The sequence below is a fragment of the Fusarium proliferatum genome, assembly GCF_900067095.1.
Source record: "Fusarium proliferatum ET1 genome assembly, contig: FPRO_scaffold002, whole genome shotgun sequence".
In the NCBI taxonomy this organism is placed as follows: domain Eukaryota; kingdom Fungi; phylum Ascomycota; class Sordariomycetes; order Hypocreales; family Nectriaceae; genus Fusarium; species Fusarium proliferatum.
Genome location: NW_022194791.1, coordinates 4,165,400 through 4,190,862, shown reverse-complemented (window position 1 = coordinate 4,190,862; position 25,463 = coordinate 4,165,400). Strand labels below are relative to the sequence as shown.

Below are 25,463 nucleotides of genomic sequence, written 5' to 3'. Positions count from 1 at the left end.
GGTAACTTTACATAAATTTAGAATATCTACACTAAATTTAGGATATCTTTTACTGGGTTTATTTTGGCACCCTATATGAAGGTCTTGTGTTTTCTTGCTCCCCGAGGAGGCCTATCGCAAGAGTACCCAATAAACCCTGAGCTGCTATAGCCAGGGGACCAGATCGATGAGTCTGCACTTCTTCAGCGAAACTTATGCGGCCCTTGTGCCAATGAAGCCATTTCTCGGCTCTAGCTCCTTCATCAGCTCGAAATAGTCCTACACTCACGTCAACTACACTTGAATCAGTAGCATCTCGCCAAAACACAGTTGCACCGCATCCACCGCAAAAGTGACGAACTGCACCTTGCGACGATTGATATGCCTTCAGAGCATCCGTCGGTAACCTCTCAAAGTCCAATGGAACCTCTGATCCTGAGCCATCTGTAGAAAGGATCAAAATGTTCGCTCGGGGGATAAAGGCCCAGGTCTGTATCTCGAACCCAGAGGCCAGCCGACAAGATTCACAAGCGCAGGTTCCAGCGAGATATCTATCTCCTTTGATCCACCACTTTTCGTCTGATGGGTTCGACGTGATAGACTCATCAGTAGAACAGTAAGGGTATGTTAGATCAGGGTATGCGCGATGCGGTAGACAACTGGCCTCGTTTGGGCGTGTGATGCGAAGATGGACAGCTTCGCACGCACAAAGTGCATCGAGATGCTTCGGTTTCGGTGTAAATGACCCCGAATGTGAGTGCTTCAAGAGATTCTGCTGCGCCTCAAGGGGAAGCCATATCGAAACACCTCCATCGATGGTATCTTCCACTTTCTGGTGCGTCACATAACTCACTCGCACGCTTGAATCATCGCTTCTTGTAATGACCCCCGTAGCCACTCCCCACCTCCACTCGCCGTCTTGATCTTGGTGTGATCGATATACATGGCAACCACATGTCGGGCAGAAATACCGGCACGAGCCATCATGGGTCTCAAAGACACTCAATCCACCAAAAGCTTTCGGGTTTTCGGTCGAAAGATAGGACGTGAAAAGCAAGCCAGTCGAATAGCGACAAATATTGCAGTGACAAAGAGAAAGATCAGAAACCATCTCGGTCTCCGAAGCCTCTCCCACATGCCGAGAAATACTTCCGCAAAGACACGTTATCCAATGCATCGTTACAAAAGTCTAACGTTTTAGTCGATTAAAAAGAAGAGCACATGATAGTGCTTATGGCTTAAAGTGTATTGATGACGACACCGGAGAACCCCAGATTCTGCAGACGCTGAATAATAGGAATTATCTGCGCCGATATAGGAGCTTACCACGATCCAAATAAGGAAATAAAACGAAAAACACCTGAATTTATTCGTTTTCATATGTAATTAGTTGTTTGTGAAGAGCCCTTTCTCGGACTCGTACATATATCGTATCGATCAATCTCCATTGAGATGCGTACATCCGCTCGGGGCCCCGCACCGGCATTTGATTCGGGATGGTAACGATATGAATGAGATCGGATAAAGGAACAACCGTCATTGGACTAGATGTATATATAAGTCTCGACGACTTCTCAACAATGCCAAGTCTATATCTTTAATAACATCATTTTCATTGGCCTCAGGAGTATTCAGTTGGCTTGAACATGATGGCTAGCACCAAAGATTTGCAGATCGCCATCATGGGCGCCGGCATGGGCGGACTAGGAGCTGCCCTAGCTCTAGCCAAACGAGGTTTCAAACACATTGATGTTTATGAGACTGCCAGTAGTCTTGGTTTTGTTGGAGCTGGTATTCAGATGGCCCCGAACATGGGAAGAATCCTCGATAGGTTGGGATGCTGGGATGATATTGAGAGAGAAGCTACTTGTGTAGCCGGAAGCAGTATTCGACGTGAGTCTGCAAATCTCCAGACTTTGGATCATACACTGACTTCATACAGAGGGAGCAACTAATGTTGAACTTGCTCATGTTGATATGCCCGACATCAAGGGAAAGTACGGTTTCTCGCACCTTTGTGGCCACCGTGCTTCCTTAGCTGGTCATCTATACGAAGCCTGCAAGAAAGAGAGCGCCATCACCTTTCACTTTGCAACAAGTTTGATCGAAGTTCAGAGCTTCACTCCCAAGGTTACCTTCAAGCTCCAGCCTAGAGATGGAGAGGCAGTCACTCGTGAAGCTGATATTCTCCTCGGCGCCGATGGCATCAAGAGTGTAACTCGATCTCAGCTCCTACAACAAGTCAATGCCAGGCCTGAAGAAGCCGAAACTGGTCAAGCTGCTTACCGTATCATGCTCAAGCGAGAAGATATGGCACATGACCCTGAATTACTGGCTCTCATTGATAGCGACGAGGTTGTAAGATGGGTGGGAGAGAAACGACACATTATCGCCTACTCAATCGCAAACAAGTCCATCTACAACCTTTCAACTGTTCAACCAGATGACAACTTTGCATCCGCTCCTTCAATCACATACACGACCAAGGGATCCAAGAAAGTTATGCTGGAAGTTTTTGAGACATTCTGCCCTCTTGTACAGAAGATGCTCAACCTGGTTCCAGAGGGAGAAGTCTGCGAGTGGCGACTAAGGATGTACAGGCCACTACCTACGTGGACTCAAGGATCAGTGGCATTGTTAGGAGACGCTTGCCATCCAACACTTCCCCATCTTAGCCAAGGAGCTGCCATGGCTATCGAGGACGGTTCAACAATCGCCGAGGTTCTATCCCTTGCGCCCGATACTCGGCCCGAAACCATCGCCAAGTGCTTGAAGGTGTATGAGCAATCTCGAAAGGAATGGACTTCGAATCTCGTCGAAATGGCATATCTGTCTGGTCGAACGCTGCATCTTGGTGAAGGAAAAGCAAAGGAGGAGAGAGATAGGATGTTCAAGGAGCACAAGACCAGTGGATCGGTTCCCGACAAGTGGACATCTCCGGATGTGCAAAAGATGATTTACACGAATGATTGTGTCGCGAAGGTTAGGTCCGAGTTTGAGACAGCCTTCGCCGCAGCGTAGTATCATATTAGTTTTAGCTTGACATGCACGCACTTGGGGACAAATCTGCGCATTGAGACTGAAAATTATGAAATTATAAGTCGTACTTTATCGAGGAAACAAAGAAACATGTAGCATAAAATCAGAGCTCTGTAGTCGAAAGACCCCCAACGCCGTGAAACAGGAAACCCTTTCCATTTGCTGATGCGCCACGCTGCGCTTCCGATCCCTCCATTTGTCTGCATGTCCGCTATCGGCGGTGGTATCGAGTTACAGTGAATCGGCATTTAGAAAAGGCAGTCCAAACAGCAGCAGCATGCCAGACCAGCGAGAAGACCAGTCATGATACCGCCACCAGCACCACCGCCTCCTCTCTGATCATCTTGGGGATAGTAGCCCTGAGGGGGAGGCTGTCCGTAGGGGCCTTGCTGAGGAGGATAGGGACCTTGGCCGGCGGGAAAGGGACCTTGTTGCTGGTTGTAGTAGCCCATCTGAGGGCCTTGTTGGTAGTAGCCTTGCTGCTGGCCGCCCTGTGGGAATTGGCCTTGCTGTTGGCCATATGGGTCTTGTTGGTAGCCGCCGTATGTAGGCTGAGGGGCACCTGGGGGAGGGCCGTAGGCGGGAGGTTCGTCTTGCTTGAAAGCCATGATGTGATTGTTTGCGACAGAAAAAGGAGGTAGTAGATTTGGGGTGTCGCGCGCAAAGTTATCGAGATAAACGATCGCCAAGAGGAGAAGGCGTAGAAGTAGAGATGAGAATGGAAGAGTGAAAGAGAGAGAGAGAGTGGATGGGAAGGAATACAAAAGGAAAAAGAAAACGGCCTCGGATAGTGAGGAGAAGTGCCAACCAAAGCCAAGCTTGTAGTAGGATGTTTTTGGCGTTGGTGCCAAAGTCAGTCTCAAGCTCCCTCCCTCCTCTTCTCTCCCCCGGCCCCGTATCGTATCCTCTCACATGGCCTCAGCGCGCTTCCGAGCGCCACAGAGACCGCGTCGCTCCATTACGTGGACCCGGATTGGACTCTCTTTCAGCTGCGCCACGCTTGGCTCAATAGATTCGAGCACCTGTCCCTTGGCGTTTTTGACAAGTTCATCTCATCTCCCAACAAGGTGACTCTTTCAAGGATATTTACCGAGTCACAGGTTTGTATCAGTTTTTCAACACATGTCGAATAATTGTTTTGGCTCTTGTCAAATCATTTTATACGAGTGACTATTTGCTTCAAATGCGGCTCTGAAACAAACCCCGAATTCAATGTGTTGCACGAGTTCGAGCTGCGCCACGCATCCCTCTTCCGTGTTCGAATCCTCTCATGCCGCTTTTCCGTTTAACCAGTGGCAATCTCCATGATGATTCAATTCAGAATTTTCAGATTAATTCTGTCGGTGGCATGATCCCACGTAACAAAACTCTGAAGCCTCAGGTTGAGGTTTCTCAAAGTAACGTCACCAAATTACACCTTTGACGGCGGGCATGCTCGACGGCCGGATCGGATAAAGTTGGCCCTGTGGCTAGTGCACGTCATGTGATTCGACCATCCATCCGCCTCGAGCACCTGTGGCTTGACATCTGCCCCACCTCTGCTCAAACCGCCGCACCACGAAAAAGTGAATAAATTCAACCATCACTAAAACCCCACGAGAGATCACGAAGTGACGCCTGGACGAGCCACGACGACGCATCCCTACGGCACCGCGAGACCTACACAGAATCTCTGAACAAATTGCACGGATACGCTCGATTCAAAATGGCTGCCGCCGTAGCAAACCAGCCCAAGTGAGTTGCTCTGCTCTCCTTGACTAGGGTCTTGTATCGATATCCTTTGACTAACCCCACCATTCAAAAACAGGCACGACTGGGCCGACGACGACGATATCGAGGAGACCTCCACCGATCTCCCCGAGCCTCAGACCATCTCCAACAAGGATGGAACAAAGACCATCATCACATTCCGTTACGATGACGATGGCCGAAAGGTCAAGACCACCCGCCGAATTCGCTACACCACCCACACCGAGACCGTAAACCCCCGCGTCGCCGACCGAAAAACCTGGCCCAAGTTCGGCCTCAGCGCAAAGGATCCCCCCGGACCTGCCCCCGACACCACCTCCGTCGGCGAGAACATTATCTTCCGACCAAGCGTCAACTGGCGAAAGGCCGAGAAGGATGAGTCCGCCGACGCCAACGCCCAGTCCATGAAGGACAAGCTCAAGGACAAGCAGGTCAAGTGCCGTATCTGCAACGGTCAGCATTTCACTGCCAGGTGTCCCTACAAGGATACCATGGCACCTATTGGAGAGACTCCTGCTGGGGATGTTGCTGCTGGTATGGGAGACGAGGCCTCAGCTGCTGGTGCCGGTGCCGCTGGTGCCAAGAAGGGTTCATATGTTCCTCCTGCTCTGCGTGGAACCGGGACAGCTGGCGAGAGAATGGGATCCAAGTTCGGCGAGAGGGACGACTTTGCTACACTGCGTGTCACCAACGTGAGTGCCGTCACGCCGCCCCCTCCACATATCCACACTAACAACATATATAGGTCTCCGAGATGGCAGAGGAGCAAGAGCTGCGCGACATGTTCGAGCGCTTCGGCCGTGTCACCCGAGTATTCCTTGCCAAGGACCGGGAAACCGGTATGGCCAAGGGCTTTGCGTTCATCAGCTTCGCGGACCGGGGCGATGCCGTCAAGGCCTGTGCGAAGATGGACGGATTTGGTTTCAAGCATCTCATTCTGCGGGTGGAGTTTGCCAAGAAGGCTCAGTAAGGCTGCTGATCATGTTTCGATCTTGTCATGGGTTAGTTGTCACGCACGGTAATTGCATCGATCGGTTGCGGGGATTTTTTTCAAAAGATATTTTTTTACAGCCTCATGAATTTCATGACCCTTGGGATAAGGGGGTCTGGAGTGGGACAAAAGTGAACTTTGGTCTTTTTGTGATATGAGGTATGATGTGAAGATAGAGGGAGACAGCATAAAATCAAGATCTGTTAAATGAGTGGCCATCGAGAGTGGACAGCATACCTATGCTTAGACGGTAACTTGATAGGGGTCGAGAGGATACAGTGACCAACTGCTCGCCAAATCAAGTTCTCCGTTTGCCTTCCTCTTACAAGGGGGCTATCGTTCCTATTGCCTTCCAGGTTCGTCCTAGAATGGATGCTCATCGGTGGGCTGTAAACTCATAGATGAGCACATATTACAAGACATCAATTACTTACCATAGAGGCAATCTGGCTGTACGCTGCATGTTTCGGATAGCAAACGTCTTTTATCTGGTGGAACGGCTTGATCATGCGCGGGATTCATATGTTACAATGGAGAGCGTGGCTTCAGTGTTGCTCAGCTCCAGTGATAGCGTGTCAACCAAGATTCAGCTCCTTTGCCTAACATCCGCTCGCTAATACAGGTATTCATCCGACTCGCAGTAACTATATATAGGATCTCTAATAGAGGAATTGATGTTGAATACTGCTAAGAAAGGGGGTCTTGTGGTGATACCTAATGGTAGAAAGAATACCATTGGTCATTCTTTGTCTCTGGTACGCATCAATGTGAGATCTTGACAAATAAAAGACCGTCATAAAAGCTCAGAGTATCGAGATATCGACTTATCTATTCGGTGGCTTGATTTTAACACTCGCAGCTTCGATCTGGCAACTCTGTTATGAGGTCCTGTTTAGTGACAGTAGGCCATGAACAGAGAGCACAAAACATCGGTTGACGTCAAGGAAAAGTGTTGTCAGATACACGATGGCTTCTGTCCATGTTCTCTCTTAGTATTACCGCGATGAAATTCTCAAAATCTGGGTAGAACTCCCTCTCCTCGGCTGGGAAATGGGGTAGAAGCATTAAGGCTGGTGGAATAACCAAGCATTCTGAGTCCATAGTTTTCAGGATGAAGAAAAACTGGTCAGTATAGGATTAGGCTATGAATTATACCATGGAATCAAATAGAAAATGGTAGATAAATAAATACCATCCTTCAATATAACCGGTTGTCAACCCGAGGCTTCTAAGACACGAGGTTAGCTCAGTCGCAAACAAGCAAGGGTTAGACGATGCGGGATATAACTCGTGCATTTACATGCCAACGGGGCTCTTTCGGGTTTCCCTTATAGGAATTAGAAAAGGCCACGATCATTACGACAATTGGTCTTTTTTCATCTCAACAGATTTGACTAGCTTGGAGAGCAAGGGTCGTGTAGTTCGAGACCCTGAATATTTTGTGACTAGGGCCGATATTCCATGCTTGTTTGACAGACATTCCCGATTCAGAATGAAGGCTTGTGACCAGTCTAGAAAGGCCGAAGAATATTGTTATTTACACATTCCCAAGGTTATAACGAATGTTGCAGATAATAAATACTGTAAAGATGGTGCCCTAACTAAGAGTGCCGAAGTGCTATATCGTCAGCGTCTCCGTCTTACTGTAGACAGAGTAGGGTTTGAATGTGTCTTTATAGCTATGGGATGACTGCGGCCTATAAGGTTAAGCTTTAGGCTGCAAACACAGGTGATGAATACCTTTATATATAAAGAACTACCAAAACCCTTTGCCTTCGGGCACAGTCCCAGATAGACCTCCTGCACTAAGGAGATGGTTCAACCGTGAGAAGTTCAGCCCCGGGACAATCCTTTTTTTGCCCTGAACTCTAATGTATCAGAGCTGGCAGTTCAACTCCGCCGTTCTCGTCATTTGGAATTGCTCTGGCTTCAGGAGAGAGCATCACTTCTCTGACAGCTTTCCGTGAGGAAACATGCTCATCACATTGTGTTTGTTCCTTGTTCTTGTATGCTAGTCTCCCTTTGCGTGGGTGTTTTTGTCCATGGAAAAGCACCTAAATAAACTACTGCTTTAACCCCTTGCAATAGCTGTAATAGTAAGGCCCTAGAAACAGTTCTAATTTTCCATTTTGTTGGGAGAAATCGTCTAGGATGTTTTGTCGTTTCTTCCATCACCTGAGGCAGATTTGCATGTGATTGTACCCCACGCTTACACTAAAGGACCAGGGTTTATTGACTATCCGAGTGAAAGAAATGAGGGTTCTACGGAGAAAAGCCACGCATCAGATCGTCCACCTTCAGAGTGAGAGCTCAGAAGAGGTAGAGCAACTCGCTTCCGATGCCCCCACCCCGTTGTGGGGTTTCTCTCCGTGGTACCTATCGGGAGGCGTCCTCCATCACGGAGCCGGAGACCGGTTAGAGTCCATGAGGGAGCGGCATGGCAAACGGGTAGAATCGGTGGAAAGAGTCTTTACCCTATGGTTTACAAAACTCCCTGAAATAGATAGAAATCATTGATTGGTTCTAGCAATAAAGGTACAGACAAGGGTTGACTTCAGTAATAGCATTCTTTGTTGCGGTCGTTCTCAAGATGCTGCTCGTAACCAAAGAAATAAAGCACGCGACTCAACGAGTGGGGGAAGATGATGGAAGCTCAGAGTCCCCGCCGTACCCTCACTTTCGGCCATGCTACCGTAGTCCCGCGCACACTTGCTGATGGAAGTAGCCCGGTAATCACAGTGGGTTTAGCGCTCTTGTCGCGGCGCAAATGCAAAATGGACGCCCCCATTCAAGCCTCAATGCACTGTAGAGAGAGGCGAGACCGTGACTGACCCTGTTAATTGCACATGTTCGTTTGAACGGGACGGAAGGTGCTACTGGCCTGGTTTCACGAACTGGACAATTCCCAACAACTTCTCGTCAAATTCGTCATTCTCTCTTTTCTTTTCATCATTTTCTTCCATTTGCACATGAATTACTGTTCCATCAAACAGGCTCAAACATCATCTTCTCATACGCCGCTTTCAGACCTCGCACCAATCAGTAGCTTCATGCATGTTGCTCTCATTCTCCAATGCTCACTGGAAATCGACACTCAAATCCCCTGCTAAATCGTGCTAAATCGCTCCCCACCCCCTTCACTTATGGAGCCGCAGCTACAGACCCAGACCCAGAGCTAAACCAGGAACTAGCTCTAAGCCAGGGCTTAAACAGCCGGTCCAGCGATTGAGAGCTCTGAACCAGGTGACCCCGTCCCTAACGTCTAAGCCAGCGGAGCCCTGACGTCGTTTCAAACTCCCGCCGCAACCCTCCCAACAGCCGACTGTTAACTTCTTCCCATTCCGGTCTTTCTCGTCTTTCTTTCAATTTCAACCTTCGCTCCTTTTCTCCTTCTGGCATTCAACTTGCCAGTTCGTCGCCGTCTTTCTTGCATATCCCTTCTCATTATCCCACCACCCCCTCACTGCTGAATCGCCGCCAGTCATGAGTACTGCCGCCGATCTGCCTGCCACCGGCCCTGGGCTTCGGCAACGGCAATCTGGGGTTGATCCTCCTGCCCAGCAAGACAAGCCTCAAGCAGAACAAGGGCATAGCCGCCAGTCATCTGATGTGCCTTTCCCATCTGATAAGTCTAGTAAGACGTATGGTCGAACCCCAGACGGCACAGGTATGTACAATCCATTAAGGTTGTTGTGGTGGTGTGTTGCGTCGGTGCGTCTTTGGCTGACTGTCACATGTAGTCTTTATCGTACCCACAACCCATGATATGGTTTCTCAGCTTTTGGATCCTCGACAACCTAAGAACCTTTCTGATGCAATTGTCTTGACAATTCTGGGTCTTCACATCTTAGCTGCTTATTTCTTGCCATCTAGCTCGAAACGTATTGTTTTCGCTGCTATCTTCCTGTTCTGGCGAGCTTGTTACAACATCGGCATTGGTGTACTCCTCCAGATCCAGTCGAATCACCGACGTCTTGTCACTTGGGCTCGGCGCTGGAAGCTATTCGAGAATCCTTCAACAGGCAAAAACCCGCGACCGTGGCTCTACAAGCTACTAAAGAACGAGCTCGAGACAAAGATCCCGGAGGACTATGAATTCGAGAAGGCCCCCATTGAGTACAATACTTGGTTGGTCTTCCGAAGGGTTGTTGATTTGATCCTCATGTGTGATTTTGTGTCGTACTGCCTGTTCGCCATCGTCTGTGGCCACACCCCTGAAGGAGAGAATCCTTTGATCGGTTTCTCCCGCTGGGCCGTTGGCATCGCCCTAATCGGCTTCAATCTCTGGGTGAAGCTCGACGCCCACCGTGTTGTGAAAGACTTTGCCTGGTATTGGGGAGACTTCTTCTATCTCATCGACCAAGACTTAACCTTTGACGGTGTCTTCGAGATGGCCCCTCACCCCATGTACTCGATCGGGTATGCTGGTTACTATGGTATTTCCATGATGGCTGCTAGCTATGAGGTTCTCTTCATCTCAATCCTCGCTCACTTGGCCCAATTCGCCTTCCTCGTGATTGTCGAGAATCCTCATATTGAGAAAACCTACAACCCACCTCCCCCTCGCAAGCGAACCGTCTCCGGGGGCCAAAGTGATGCCATACCCGCTGATATGAAATCGCTTGAAGGTGCATTCGACCAACAGACACTTACGCCTGCCCAGAAAGACGAGCCCGCTCCCGTCCACAATCTTGTTGGTTTAAGCAATCTTGATTTGTTCCGCGTCCCTGACTTCGCCGTCATTCTTATGCCGTTCTATGTAGCCGTCCTCACTCTTGTGACACCTTCAACTGCCGTATGGCAGGCGGCTTTCGTGTTCCACGCTCTAGCCTGGCGTGTTTGGTATCATCTCGGCCTAGGTCTTATTCTTGACCAACAGTCTAAGAACAAGATGTGGACACGCCACTTCCTTAAATTCGGCGAGAGTGCTGGTGAAGCCTGGCGCCAATGGAAGGGCCTCCACCACATCAGCATGATCATGTGTAACACTGCATTTGTCGCCGCTTGCTGGAAGATGTACTCGCCTCCTGAAGATTGGGCCTATGGCCTGGTCCTGCTCAAACATGTTCTTGGTGCTAGTCTCGTTGCCCTTCAGTTGTGGACCGCATTCAGTGTCTATGATTCTCTCGGCGAGTTTGGCTGGTTCTGCGGCGATTTCTTCTTTGATCAACAGGCTAAATTGACTTACAAGTCTATTTACCGGTTCCTGAACAACCCTGACCGGTTCTTCGGGACGGCTGCAGTGTGGGGTGCCGCACTCATTACGTGGAGTCGATCCATTTTCCTTATGGCCCTGTTCACCCAGATCTTGACCGTCTACTACATTTCGTACATTGAGCGACCCCACATGCAAAAGATCTATGGTCGCAGTCTACGTCAAGAAGCAGGTCTTACCAAGTTCATCAAGAAATCATTGCCTCCTCCCGTCAAGGGATGGCAAGAGAGTGTCGACAAGGTGTTGGATGACACCAGCCAATTCGTCGAGGACTTTATCGATACCGCTCGCCCTAAATTCGCAGCAGGTGTTAAGACCATCGTGCGAGATACTTCGGCTCTTTTCAACATGGCTCCCGCACGACTCACCATTACTCGAATCGCTCCTGATCTAGAAGGCCATGATCCCAAGCTCTACTCTCTTTCTGTACAGGGCACTCCTGTTAATAACGCACCTATCGTTGAGAAGTACACTGGCAAGGAGAGTTTGACAGGCCGGTTCCCTAAGCCTGTTAAGACCATGGCTTTTGAATACGGAGCACCTCTTCGAGTGAAGTGGAGAGCCCCCGCCAACCACAGCAAGAAAGATTGGATTGGCCTTTACATGGTCACTGACAATCGTTCAAGGGAAACGACGGAGGTATCTTCTTTGGGACGATGGGCACCTACGAACGCTGGCTCTTATGATGCCTTGACTGCCGATGTCAGCATTGTGGTCGAAGAGCATCCGGTAACTTCAACTGAGATCACAGAAACCGATCTGGTCGAAGGTGAGGTTGTTTTTGAAGGTGACAAGTTGTGGTGGACACAAGGTGTCTTCGAATTCAGATACCATCATAACGGACACCATCATGCGATGACGATATCAGAACCTTTCGAGATCCGAATCAGCAAGTTTGACGAAGAGGATGTCGATCTTGGTGCCAAGGGCTTGTATGAACAAGCTGTCGAGGCCGCACTTCTTCCAGTTGTCCAGAACTGCCTGGACCGAGATCCAGACATTGCACCTAACCAGCCCGAGGAGCCTTTCGGAGGCCACGTCGAGCGTGACACAAAGTATGCCAAGAGGATTGTCTACGCCATTCGAGAAATGTTTGGCATTGAGTTTGCACCGCCTGTAGTGGCCGCAGATGGAAGCGTTCGTAAACTTGCTTGGAGAATATGTAACGCTAAGGAAGTTCTGGTATGTACAACATCACTTGCAAGGTTGCACAAAGCTAACCCTATACTAGGCTCCATACAGCATGTCTTTATCGAGAGGAACCACGACGCCTGCAATCCAGGACTTCCCGTCAGAAAAGATTTAACTGTGAAAAGAAAGTGTTTGAAGATATTGGCAGCGGAGGTTCTTGGAGAAATAGTATAGGGTGAGGTGTTGGAGTGTTTTTGAGATACCAAAAATGAAGTAAGAGGAGAGTAAAATAACGAAATATTTATACTTAGACAACAGACCCAGACCGTATGAAAAGAACAATGCAGACATGTTGATCCTTCAGCATGGCTCAAGGAGCAAGAAGAGTTTAGACCTTGTAACAAACAATACCAAAATAAGTTCATCAAAAAGTCCCCTAGGCTCATAATAATTTACCTCGGTATTTTCGTACTTTGTGATCAGGGTCCTAAGTTGTAGTCTGTTGCCTCACCCAGGAATGATATGATTCCTAAAAACAATCATCCAATCCATCAAAGTATCAGCGAACATGCAGCTAACTGAAACTGTTTCTGAAACAAATCGCTTCCCGCGGAACGACGTTGGGAGCTGAACTCTAAATCCATGCGTTTAGCGGCAACACTAGATCCATCTGGTGATACTTGCATGCAATACGAAGTCATCACAGTGTCACTACGATTTGCACGGTTACTCTAGTGTATTCCTTCGGAGCCCAAGACTCAATCTCACTTCTGCATCTTCACCCCCCATTTTGGTTTCATCACATAATTGCTATCTCTTGGCCGAATCTTTTTGTTCTTTGATCGGCATTGTTGTTTCACCCATGCTCTTATCCTGGTTGATAGCTTGCGGCTAGTGCGGTGAAGCTGCGTCAGCTCTAACCTCGTCATAATCCTCAACTTACTACTTACTACCATAACACTGTCCATCGGCTGGAGACAATGAAGTTCCTCGGCCGTCAGAGACTCTCAAAGAACCCCTTTCGGGATAATAGCATAACACTTCTCGTCTCATCACTCCTTCTCGCCGCGCCTATTACTGTGTTTTTACTCCATTGCGTTTATCAGACTTACTCTCGCAAAGACGCGCACTGGAGTCATAACCATGACATTCTTGAATTCAACACTCACCACGAGCCGGATGTGTTGTTATATGTTGCATCCTACAGTGGACTTGTCACGACGTTAAATCTCTCCCTTGCTGAGTATCGGAATACGCCTGTGAAACTTGAAACATTGTCCACAACAGATGGGTGTGCTGGAAGCCCTTCATGGCTCACACTCGACTGGTATAACGGAGTGCTCTATTGCACTGACGAAGGACTAAAAGACGGGAAGTATGGGTCGTTGGCATCCTTCGCAACGCATGATAACGGCACTTTGACCCTTTTGGCCAAGACGTCCACAGCCTTTGGCCCTGTGAGTGCGATCATGTATGGCGAGTGGGATTATGGGCTGGCAGTAGCCCACTAGTATGTGTTCCCGTTCGAACATTAAGGTCCAGTACAAACGGCTAACACTTCTCAGTGGCGGCTCGGCGTTCACAACTTGGAACATTCAAGATCCATCAAATCTCACGTCGCTCAATGTTCAGCAGTTCAGCCTTCCCGAGCCTGGCCCGGACCCTTCAAGACAGGAGGCTTCCCATCCCCATGCTGCAGTCGTTGATCCGAGCAAACGATTTATTCTTGTTCCCGATCTGGGAGCAGATATGATTCACATATACAGCGTTGGGTTCGGAGATCTGGGCCTGTCCAAGCTCGATCCATTGGTCGTTGCTCCCGGCACCGGGCCCCGACATATTGCCTTTGTAGTCAAGGAGACCAAGACATTCATGTACCTTGTCACCGAGCTGGCCAATACCATTATCGGCTACGAAGTCGTGTATGGTGGCGAGTTTATAAGGTTCAAGGAAATATGGAACAGCGGCATCCATGGGGAAGGCAAAGACGTGCCGCAAGGTGCTGCAGCTGCCGAGATTGTAGTATCAGTAAGTGTGTTCATAGCCCTTGAGCTGCGTTTATTCTGACTTTTGGACAAAGCCGGACAGAGGATTCCTGATCGTCTCGTCTCGTAATGAAAGCACTCTCCAAGTTCCAGACTTTGACACCAGGAACGGCACTATAGCATCTGATCCTTTAGTCAGTTTCAAAATTGACTCGGAAACCGGGCATCTCACTCTCCAACAAGATATTCCATGTGGAGGCAGATCTCCTCGCCACTTCTCTATCAACAAGACGGGAACGTTGGTAGCAGTGGCTCTTCAACGTGATAGCCGTGTCGTCATTATTGAGAGGGATGCCAAAACTGGAATCCTGGGCGATTTCATCGCCTATGCAGAGCTGGAAGGCGAAGTTACAGCTGTGGTCTTCTACGAGTGATCATGAGCTTCGCCCCTTGAAGAAAGATAACCTCACAGCTTCTTTGCTTCCGTCCGGCGTCATAATATGCATCCGTCTCGGTGTCTCTCGTCCGTGCAACTGACGTTACCGAGAACGAGAGCTTCATGACGTATGGCCATCCGTCCGGATACCTGAAACTTACGGGTATCGTCTTGAATTCGCAGGGCTTGCTCATATGCAGATAATATCAGTCTTGAATGCCTTGATTTGTAGTTTCGGGTCGACGGCAGCCGGATCCGAAGAAGCTGTGGGTTGCAGAATCAGGGACACTTTATGGATGCCCATTATTCACTTGATTGGTGTTGGGCTGCCACAACTGCTCGATCGTGTTGTTGTGACGCAGGGGATGATGTGAAGCACACTACATTAGCGTGTAGGCTGTTGTGTCCTTCATGCAGCGACCTCGGAGAACATGAGAGACTGTCAGTCCGTCCGGCCTTGACTACGATACTGTTACTCTCCCGCGGGTGCAATCCTTGCCGGAGTCGTATCGGGCATTGAATCTCCCGGATGCCCAAAATGGGAACTGAGGGGACTGTGGATTTGGAGATCAGGTCGTAGCCTGGTAGCAAGGCTCAAGGTGATGGACAGGGTGTTGAAGACCCTGAGGATGTTGTCGATGTGGATGGCGGCACGGGTTCTTGGCAACTCGATCCTCTAAACGGTTGAGTGGCATGCTATAAAGCTTACCGGGTAGGCCTGATGTACGTGTGGGATTATCAACATCATCTCTTTGAGTTCTGACAGGAAACGTGTCTTTCAACTTGAAGACATTGTCTACCCGAGAGTCTGGATATATTGAAGCCGTGACCCGAACCGATGGGTTTCTGTCTGTGCCGTGCCGTCGTCTGGAGTCTCTGGACATGGTAGATTAAGGCGAGCGTTAATTAGCCGGAAGATCCATCAAACAACCTTGCCAGCAGTTTTCCGTAAGCGGACAAAACGTGCCACACCTTTTAAGCTTCCCCGCAGGTTGACAGGCGTCTCGAGACGGGCACCCCAGACCGGAGCAGGCTAAAACCGAACCCCAGGTTGGTCACGGGCTGAGATTTGGATTGGACTGGGCTGCGAGGCTCCAACGGAAGAGCACTCCTATTCGGGCCGTTACATGGATCGGGCGCATGAGCGCTTGTCATGATGGGTGAGGTCGAGGGACGGTGCGTCTGGGCAAGGCAATGGTCTAATGTAAGTAAGTCAGTGTAAGCATTAGGAAAGCTGAGTCCAGATTTCGATTTCGAAGCCACGTTTATTGGAAACAAAGGTGTGCGTCATATTAATATATCGGATGAGCCGGAGATCGGTATTTGAAATAGTGTTCTACATCAAAATCGCCAAGTGAGGACGGGGAATTCCAAGTAAGCATCAAGTCCGTTCGGGGTTGAAAGATTTGCAGACCCCATGGTCATGAGCGAGAGGTCCGGATGCCATCCGAGACAGTCAATCACTTGCTGTTGAAGGTCTTCTCCTCTCGTGGCGATTCCAACCCCGCTGGGGTCTAGAACCATTAATGACCTTGACGGTGACGGTACGGTTGTCTGTCAAATCGTGGTAGAGATGCATTATTCGGGGCTCATTATGCCACCATTTGGAGGAGACGTATCTATAAGATGGGGTACTCGGCAATAAGAGGATCGTATTACGTCAAATAGCAACGGTAAAGAGAGGATTGCAATGTGATCACGTCGTTAAACTCAAGGATGAGGCATGATATTGTTGTGTTTTAGTTCCAGGTGCATTTCAAGCAATGAAGTGAAAGAACTGGGATGTTTATTAGCTTCTCCTATGTGTTCCTTCCTTATTACTCTTGATATTGCTGCAAGGGCAGTACGGCAGGCGCAACATGGGACGACATTTCCGCTCTTCCCCCAAAGCTTCAAGCACAGTATGTGCCTGGAATCCACATACGAAGCAACAACAACATTTAACCTACAACTCCACCATGGAACACTTACCAACTTTGGACAACAAAAATTCTGTCAACAACTCCAATCTCAGGCAAGAAATTGAACCTCATCCTCCAGAAATCGCTTCTCCACACGCAAATGGTCGTGCTGCAAGGATTCCCACCAATCCCCCTCGAGAGCCGCCCACCTCCATCTCAACCTTATCCCTGTCATGGCGGGTTAAACGAGAACAACTGGCTTGAGCCACCCAATCCTCTGGGGAACACATGGAGTTGATGCTTGCGAACGCTTCAGGAGGGCCAGGACAGCGTGACGGGCAGCTTTATTCCCACAAGGCACCACAGGCAGAGTAGCTACTACGTACGGTCTTCTCCAGACTCTCTTTGCTGACGCCCTGAGACCCCAGATTTGGAAGCGAATCGCCTTCGTACCAAGAAACAAAACGTACGCCACCACCACTTTAAGCAAAACTGCCCCCGAGACAAGTCATTTCGGGTTTTGCTCGACATATCATGCCATGCTTAAAATCAACTTCTCAGGTACCTCGAGCGCGGAACCGAGTACATACACGTTGATCGGGTCTATCCATTGTTGGATACTCTCTTCGGCCGACTTTGTTGGGCCAATAAATGACCCATCCCATCTCTCCAGAAGTCCCCCAGGTTGACTCTCTACCTTTCTTACCTAGTCTCTCCCGCCCGTTTCTCCACCACCCTCTTCCGAGTTCCACCGCCCGCCGACCCAGGGTCCGGGGTTAAGTCCAAGTGCAGCTACTGAACAACGGGGGCTCGGAGACCCTTGTCCTGGCTCTTCCCCCATACATAACCATTTACTCCTCCATTTCGGTTGCAAGAAAGGACGCCTCTTTCAACGTTCAGTGTCTCGAGAACATTTTGGTGTTCTTATTGTGAGACTGACGTTGTTCAATTGTCTGTTGGAACGCCCAAACCGCGAATCATTTCCCAAGGAAACCAGTTGCTCTTCACCAGCTAAAGTTCAGCAAAACATCGAAACTTGAGCTTTCGTCGCATCGTCTGATGCTCATCTCACCATTCCCGACCATCGGCCTTGCTACATGATGCTGGTTTGCTGAAAGGACATTTCGAGTCGTGCGCATCATTGCTTTGTTCATGCCGCTACACCAATTCAACTAGAACTTATTCTCGAGGCCATTCCTCGATTCCGTTTCATTTGACTTCAATCTATCATCATGTCCGCATCATCGACAGGCGAATCCCTCCATTCAATCTCTCTCAACGGAGCGCGACCATTCACGGTACCCGCACGCGACAGCTTTTCTCTCGAACTTCCGATGTCTTCACTTGCAGCAATGTCGGCTGACGCCTCGCTCAAGTCCCCTGTCAGCTACAAAAACCAGCGGACGCCCAGTTTCAGTCGGGAGGGCATACTAAGCGCATCTCAAAAATCCCGACATCTTTCGCAGTCATCTGACAACAGACCTGACAGCATGTCCAATGGCGCGCAAAAGGTCTCAAGCGATGAAGGCTCGAACCCACTCAAAAGGAGGAATACCGAAACGGGTGTCGATTACCCCCGCCGTAGGGCCACTATTGCTGTGCGTCACTACACCATTTTTATTTTGTTTATTCCTACCATTTCCGCTTTTGTATACTGACTCCCACTAGTGCGAGGTTTGCCGCTCAAGGAAATCCCGTTGCGATGGCACAAAGCCAAAGTGCAAGCTCTGTACGGAGCTTGGTGCTGAATGCATCTATCGAGAGCCAGGCATTAAACTTGACGCTGGTGACAAGCTGATCTTGGAGCGTCTGAACCGCATTGAAAATCTCCTTCAGATGAATATGGTGAACACAACAGCAAATGGACTAAACCTGACTGACAATTCGCCTGGGATGAGCAATGGCACGGGGCTTGATGGAGACAACATGATGCTGTCGGCCAATGCTGCCTCTTTTGGCTCTATCCCCAATGGTGGATTTGGGACTTGGTCCGCTCAACCGACCGGAACCAATATCTCTACCATGCCTAAAGTCCACACTAATGCCACCATGCATTTACTACAATGGCCCTTGATCCGAGATTTAGTGTCGCGACCATGCGATCCTCAGATTCTGCTACAACTGGAAATGGCACGAGAACCACTCCATACTCTGACCAAAACTCCTTGTGTGGACTTGTCAAACACCCAAGCTTACATCGAGGCTTATTTCGAGAGAGTTAATATTTGGTATGCTTGTGTCAACCCATATACCTGGAGGAGCCAATACCGCACAGCCTTGTCCAACGGTTTCAGAGAGGGACCGGAGAGTTGCATTGTGCTTCTTGTTCTTGCCCTGGGTCAGGCAAGCTTGCATGGCAGCATTTCGAGAATCTTACCCCAAGACGATCCCCCTGGGCTGCAATACTTTACTGCAGCATGGTCGCTACTTCCAGGATTGATGACTGCCAACAGCGTAGTGGCGGCACAATGCCATCTCCTTGCTGCTGCTTATCACTTCTACCTAGTCCGCCCTATGGAGGCATGGAATCTGCTTTGCACGACAAGCACGAAGCTACAGCTACTACTTATGGCCCCAAGCCGTATCCCAAGCCACCAGCGAGAGCTTGTGGAGCGAATCTACTGGAATGCATTACTCTTTGAGAGTGATCTTCTCGCGGAACTCGACCTGCCTCATTCAGGGGTTGTCCAATTCGAGGAAAACGTTGGCTTGCCCTGTGGATTTGAAGGAGACGAATCGGAGCAAGTTGGTCGAGATGAGCTTTGGTACTTCCTTGCAGAGATTGCTCTACGTCGGCTGTTGAATAGAGTGAGCCAACTCATCTATTCTAAGGACTCGATTGCATCAACAACAAGCCTGGATCCAGTGGTGGCAGAGCTCGACTACCAACTGAGCCAATGGTATGAGAGCTTACCACTACCACTGCAATTTCCTTTCACTCGAAATGCGCTGCAAGACCCGGTTCAAACTGTCCTTCGACTTCGATTCTTTGCCTGTCGCACCATTATATATCGGCCATACATTCTAGCAGTGCTAGACAATGAGCAAGCAGTATTGGATCCTGCTGTGCGGGAGAACTGCCACAAGTGCTTGGAGGCTTCTATTCGACAACTCGAACACATCCATGAACAGTGAGCCTCCATTTCCTTTTGGGCATAGTCAATAGCTAACATGCGTCTAGTCATGCCGGTCATATGCCATACATCTGGCAAGGTGCTCTATCGATTGTCTCCCAAACGTTACTCATCATGGGTGCCAGCATGTCGCCGTCGCTGCTCAGCATTCTGCTAACCCTGGTGCCTCACCGTGAGGCGCTGGACCAAATGATCAACGATGTTGTGATAGAGGTTGAACGATATGCAACCCTGGCCCCTAGCTTGAGTCTGTCTTCGGAAATCCTCAAGGAGGCAGAGGTGAGAAGACGCGCGTTCCTCGGTACTCCGTAGGTGCCGGTCGATCTGTGTCAGATTGATAGATGGCACTCAAAACGAAACCACAAGGCTACTTCGTCATCAGCTCTGACGTACGTTATTCTTTTACTTCTACTTCAGACTGCGGCGTTATTCAATAGTAACGCCTCCCCTTACTCCCATACGACTAAGATACGCCCCATGGGTGCAATTGCTACCCCAAGAAACTTGGTGGGCTGTATTGTCGCCCCGGGAAGATAATTCTGGGGTGATATCCTGGGGTGCAGTGTCGGGGAATATGACTTTATTGGTTGGATGTTGAGCCAGCACGGTTCTGCGGGCCGGGTGTCCGGGTTTTCCCAATACACTGGCTTCCAAGGATACTTCAACGATCTTGATAGTATAAGGATCTCTGATTGATGTAATGTAGATCATGCATAAGCTAGTTGCCAGTGCTAGCTGGAGGTTCCCTGGGGGAATTGGCGTACAGATTTCTCAGCTCTGATTAACCATCAAAGAACATGATGACGTCTCTTATGATAGCATCTATACCCATTTGTTTAATTGTACAATATCAAGAACATGAAGATAAAGCAAGAAATATCATGGCAGCTAATCTAAGACATTAATTTGTCTACATAGGGTTATTCTCACACCTCGGTATCAATGACGTTTTGCTGTCATATAGCCCAATGCTCGCCGGACCCTTCATGCAGAAGGAGAAGTAGAACGCAGCGAATTGTGTCTACACATATGACAGACATGATGTAATAGACATCTCACTTGCGTAGAAGTGCATGATTAAGATGGTGGCACGAGGGGCCTAAGACACATGCTCGCAAGGATAAAGATACTAGCTATAAGGGGCGTGAAAGACCCTGCAGATTGCTAAGGAAGTCAAAATCACAAGAGAACAAAGGCCATTGGGAGATCGGCAGGAACGCCGTCATATCCTGTAATGGCCGCTCCGTTCCGAGGAGGCCCGTTATGGTTGTCCGGACCGGGCCGAGTTTGATGACCCACATGAAGAAATCGCCGGTATGATGAAGGCCCGGAAGTGTAGGTAGCCACAGTGAACCCCACGCGGGAACGGAAGATGGTTTTAGAGTCATAGAGTTTCGGGTGAGGTTTTAAGGGTTGAGTTGATTCATGATGTTAGTGGGGGCGATCTATTGCTCAACTCATGATGTTCTGTCTTGAGTGTCTGGGGACAGAGGTCAGATCTCGCCACAGTGATGTTATTTCTCCGGTGAGTGTCAAAAACAGGCAATGATAGATATTTCTTGCATAAGATATACAGCGTTTGCATCGATTGAACAAATGCTCAGTGGACAATGAATATCTGAGGGTTCGTTCATGTGCTCTTTTCGTGTAGTGCGATGCAATGTCTCAGTTAGCTCAGCCACGTGACATCACACCGACAAAAACTGATCATCCACAGTCTCATATTTTCTTGTTTGGGGATACCAGCCACCCACGAAGTTATCGTGGGACAAGAACTACCCTATTCCTACCCGTCAAGTCGTATGATTCTAGCTCGTACGGTGTTATGCTGTGCAAGCACATATGACTCTATAACGAAGGGTCTACGGATACTCTATGAACTCAACATCAGTCGTTACCGGGTCTAAGAGCAAAAGGGACAGGGCCTGGTCTACAATAACCCAGCCCAACCCAACCCCCCTGGCCATTTTCAAAACCCACCCACGCGGGGGAGGGGCACTTTGATTCGCTTCTAGATGCCTGATGCGTTAGGTGATGTGAGGTAACTGGCCATTAAACCACGCCCAAACTTGGTCTGCCGCGTTATCCTGTGGAAGCATAGCAAGCTACCTTACGGAGAGTGCAGACGCTGAGGAACGTTGCTCAAGGTCTGCATATGGAGATTGTCTGTGTTACTCTCCTCTTTTTCCTCTCCGACTTTTTGATATTTCCATTCCATTCATCTTCTCTTCTTTATCACTTCTTCCTTGGTTCCTGTACTAGTTCGTTGAGGCCCATCCGAGGGACAACGTCGTCTCGCGGCCCAACTTGTAAGGCACCAGAAGCAGAACCACACACATCCAATCCTTTTCCATTCTCTACCTCTCGCCCTAACTTCCGACTCGACTCGACCTCGACGTGACGCTGCAAGCTGCGGTTGCCATGCATGATCAGCCCCCAGACTCCAATCATCTTTGGGGGGTGCAATTGCTCACGCAGCGTGGACTTCGTTGAGTGGCTCGACCGCTCGTCATCACGACTACTTTGGCCCTTGCCCGTTGCATTCCGACATATAAACTAGTCCAGCCTAGGACGCCAGACTCTCGCTGTCCACTGTCCAGCGCGCGCTGAGCTGTGCTGTTGCTGCGCTGTGCCGTGTCCCCCCCTTCTGGGTCCTGCAGGAGTCCATCCATCCCACTCAGCAAAAATGAGGCTAGGATACGATCGAGACGTCGCTGATGGAGAGGCCCGACTTCCACTCGTGCGTCGCAGGCCCCTCCGCCCTGAATCTCACGATTGGTACGGCCCCAGTGACGTCGTGCCCTATAACCAGTACCCAATGCCCCATCGGACCCGAATCGACGAACTACAAAGGCCCAACGGAAGGACACCCAGGGGATACTCGAGGAGTATGAGCCTCGATGCATACCCGCCTACAATGCCCATGCCGCCAGCACACCTGATGCGTGCCTCGACAGATATCTACAAGAAACGCCCTCAGTTCTCGGTATATGAAGCAGACGAAGACGACGAGGATGATGAACGCTGGCCGGCCATGAAGCCACGGGGTAGACACCCGGAGCCCGCGAGGCCCCGGCAGGTGGTCCGAAGACGGAGAGAACCTACCCCCGAGTCGACGCCGCCCACAGATAGTGAGAGCGAGAGTGAAAGTGAGAGCGAGGAGAGCGACGATGAGAACCAGATAGAGGTTGTGGTGGAAGAACCAGAGGACAAACATAGACGCCATCATCGTCGACATCGCCGATCACCCAGCCCAGACGATTATCTCAGTTCACCAGATGAAAAGAGAACACCACGGAGGCGGAATAGAATACCGTCGCCGTCGACTTCGGACGAAAGAGACATAAGATATCGACAGGCTTCTTCTGAAAGAGGCTCACCGGACCGCAGACCTGCTCTGAGACGAGAGATCAGCGATACACCTAGATACAGTCTTCCCACAAGATTCAATAGTGTGCTTGGTGCCTCTCGGCCGCCTGTAGCGTCCAGAAGGTAAGCTATTTACAATTGCTTCTTGTCTCCAATGCTAATTAAAAATCAGAACTGCCAAGGTGGTTGAGTCTCGTGAATTAGTCCGTGAGGGCCGTCCTCGGAGACTACCTATAGCTACAATTGAAACTGTTGAAGTCTCTAGGGAGTCTTCACGACGTCCCCCAAGCATAGCCCGCAGCGGCTTTGATTCATCCAGAAATTCATCCCCAGACCGACCGCGTTTAATGTGAGTGGCGTCAATCATATTGTGACAATCAATTGCTAACCCATACTACAGTCGTGATTGCAAGGGCTGTTTAGATGAAGTCCCTGTATCCAAATGCCCCAAACTTGATTGCGGCCATCGCATGTGCCACAGCTGTCTGAAGAGGCGGTTCAAACAATCAATGACAGAAGCTGAACATATGCCGCCAACATGCTGCACCGATGCCCACATTGGTCTGGAGCATGTTGACAAGCTTTTTGATTCTACCTTCAAACGAATATGGAACAAGAAGTTTGTCGAGTACTCCCTCAGGAACAGGCTCTATTGTCCCTCACGACGATGCGGTGAATGGATTCGACCAGCTGATATTTACCGCGATCGTGAGACGGGACGCAAAGCTGCTCGTTGTGATCAATGCAACACTAAAGTCTGTGTCGCCTGTAATGGCAGGTGGCACTTTGCGAGCAAGTGTCCTAGGGACGAAGAGACGGCGAGCTTTCTTGACTATGTCAGAGTCGAGGGGCGGAAGAGATGCTATAGATGCGGTGCTTCAGCTCAGCTCCGAGAGGGCGATAACCATGCCTTATGGTGAGTATTCCTTCGCACTTGGATATGGATTCTTCTAACATATACAGTCGATGTGGTGCCGAATTTTGTCTCGTATGTGGAGAGAAACCCAAGAGATGCGAATGTCCATGGTTCGACCCTGATGCTCCCGAATCCGACCACGAGCCAGAGGTTACACACCGAGGCGAGATTCAAGTCTTTCGTGAAGATAGCACTGAAGAAGATTCTCGTGTTGCTAGACGGCCACGAAAGTCTAAACCTACACGACCCCCGATTTACGATGAAGAAGCTATTATGCGTCAACAACAGGAGGAACGTGATGACGAATTGGTCCGCAGGTCGCATTACCATGGCAAAGACTACGAATACGATATTGGCGGTGCTCCAGAAGTACCTAGGTCCAGCGATCCTTACTCAGGCGATAGTCCTCGCCGCGTAGGTCGCAGAGTCGTCGGCGGTGCTCCCCCATCACCAAAAGACTTCGAAAGAGGCACCCCCAGAAGCGGAGGATACTACAGCGGCCGCATGGACAGACGTCATGCCGAAGACCGCTACGCCCCAGACTCTCCAGGCATGCGCCCACCACCGATGGGAATGCCACCCCCGGTGATAGAAGAGGGATACCGCGGAGGCGTAGGGCCTCTGATCGTGGAGCGTGATCCGAATACTTACGACGATGATGATTCGTACTACAGCCACAGCTCGCGCAGTCGAAAGGGCACGCGACGCAGCGAGAATCGCAGGTCTTCCGAGCTCGCCGGCCTCGGTCCACGGACCCCGGGAACGAACCGGATCGATGTCTGGCGGACGTTTGTTGAGCCCGGAGATCCCGAGGGGGAGATAGCCGCTGCAGCTGCTGTGACTGCATAAAGTTAACGAAACCATCGCTTTCTTATACATTTTTGATCTCGAGCAAGATTGATAGATTGTCTTCTTTTGTACGATAGTCTTTCTTTTTTGGTCTAGGGTTTAATTGTGGTGGGATCTTGTCGCATGGGATGTTACGTAAAGGCCAACAGAACTCTCTAGACGCATGACATGTCATGGTAGAAGCATAAGCATAAGCGTGAGTGTGAGCATTGGTGTCTGAGAAGGATAGGATGGATAATACTTGATGTCATTTAGCCTTTATATTTCTTCATGAATTACTCATTCTTCTCCCAAAATGCTTCTATGATGGCTGAAAGACAGGTATGGGCCGGGCCAGATAACCTGCATCAACATCCAGACAACACAATTCACAAGATACGGCAAGATAGTTGCCGTCCCTTCTTCCAATGTACCATATTCTCTAGGAATTGCCCATGCTATTGTCCCCCGAGGCACTCATTGCAGTAATTATTGACCTGCTAAAGCGGCAGCATTATACTGCGGCGCGGCAACCTCGCAGAACCCGCTCTGGCCAGAACGCGTACGCTTGGTACCGCACTTCAAAGTGCCGTTGTGCAAGGTGCCCGCGTAAAAGAAATACCATCCACAGTAGCAAGTGTTGGGTTTGGACACTTTAGATTGTCCTGCTGTTCATTCGATTTTGTGGGGTTCAATTAATACTGCTTGGTTGGCTATGGTGAATACATTCTAGTGGTATTGATGGGTATGCTTTTGCACTGCAAGTTGGTCAGCTATAATACGTGTTAGA

At 49.6% G+C, this 25,463-nt stretch overlaps 8 protein-coding genes across 8 annotated transcripts; 6 read left to right on the top strand and 2 right to left on the bottom strand.

Moving 5' to 3' along the window:
• Positions 1-58: 58 nt before the first annotated feature.
• On the bottom strand, positions 59-1,090 carry FPRO_02430 (uncharacterized protein; the record flags this gene model as incomplete). Its single annotated transcript, XM_031227469.1, has 1 exon — positions 59-1,090. One exon carries the CDS (start codon positions 1,088-1,090, stop codon positions 59-61), a length of 1,032 nt encoding a protein of 343 aa, XP_031077903.1.
• Positions 1,091-1,628: 538 nt separating this feature from the next.
• FPRO_02431 (uncharacterized protein) lies at positions 1,629-3,000 on the top strand (the record flags this gene model as incomplete). Its single annotated transcript, XM_031227468.1, has 2 exons — positions 1,629-1,872; positions 1,922-3,000. The coding sequence occupies 2 exons, from the start codon at positions 1,629-1,631 to the stop codon at positions 2,998-3,000; spliced, it is 1,323 nt and encodes a 440-aa protein (XP_031077902.1).
• A 266-nt stretch (positions 3,001-3,266) lies between these two features.
• On the bottom strand, positions 3,267-3,626 carry FPRO_02432 (uncharacterized protein; the record flags this gene model as incomplete). The annotated part of the gene is made up of 1 exon (XM_031227467.1): positions 3,267-3,626. The coding sequence occupies one exon, from the start codon at positions 3,624-3,626 to the stop codon at positions 3,267-3,269; it is 360 nt and encodes a 119-aa protein (XP_031077901.1).
• A 1,097-nt stretch (positions 3,627-4,723) lies between these two features.
• FPRO_02433 (uncharacterized protein) lies at positions 4,724-5,737 on the top strand (the record flags this gene model as incomplete). Its single annotated transcript, XM_031227466.1, has 3 exons — positions 4,724-4,752; positions 4,826-5,459; positions 5,513-5,737. The coding sequence occupies 3 exons, from the start codon at positions 4,724-4,726 to the stop codon at positions 5,735-5,737; spliced, it is 888 nt and encodes a 295-aa protein (XP_031077900.1).
• Positions 5,738-9,241: 3,504 nt separating this feature from the next.
• On the top strand, positions 9,242-12,279 carry FPRO_02434 (uncharacterized protein; the record flags this gene model as incomplete). Its single annotated transcript, XM_031227465.1, has 3 exons — positions 9,242-9,425; positions 9,499-12,155; positions 12,205-12,279. The coding sequence occupies 3 exons, from the start codon at positions 9,242-9,244 to the stop codon at positions 12,277-12,279; spliced, it is 2,916 nt and encodes a 971-aa protein (XP_031077899.1).
• Positions 12,280-13,084: 805 nt separating this feature from the next.
• On the top strand, positions 13,085-14,523 carry FPRO_02435 (uncharacterized protein; the record flags this gene model as incomplete). Its single annotated transcript, XM_031227464.1, has 3 exons — positions 13,085-13,614; positions 13,670-14,132; positions 14,185-14,523. 3 exons carry the CDS (start codon positions 13,085-13,087, stop codon positions 14,521-14,523), a joined length of 1,332 nt encoding a protein of 443 aa, XP_031077898.1.
• A 3,135-nt stretch (positions 14,524-17,658) lies between these two features.
• On the top strand, positions 17,659-19,872 carry FPRO_02436 (uncharacterized protein; the record flags this gene model as incomplete). Its single annotated transcript, XM_031227463.1, has 3 exons — positions 17,659-18,024; positions 18,095-19,557; positions 19,608-19,872. The coding sequence occupies 3 exons, from the start codon at positions 17,659-17,661 to the stop codon at positions 19,870-19,872; spliced, it is 2,094 nt and encodes a 697-aa protein (XP_031077897.1).
• Positions 19,873-22,246: 2,374 nt separating this feature from the next.
• FPRO_02437 (uncharacterized protein) lies at positions 22,247-24,694 on the top strand (the record flags this gene model as incomplete). Its single annotated transcript, XM_031227462.1, has 4 exons — positions 22,247-23,052; positions 23,102-23,278; positions 23,330-23,845; positions 23,893-24,694. 4 exons carry the CDS (start codon positions 22,247-22,249, stop codon positions 24,692-24,694), a joined length of 2,301 nt encoding a protein of 766 aa, XP_031077896.1.
• Between the last annotated feature and the right edge of the window lie 769 nt (positions 24,695-25,463).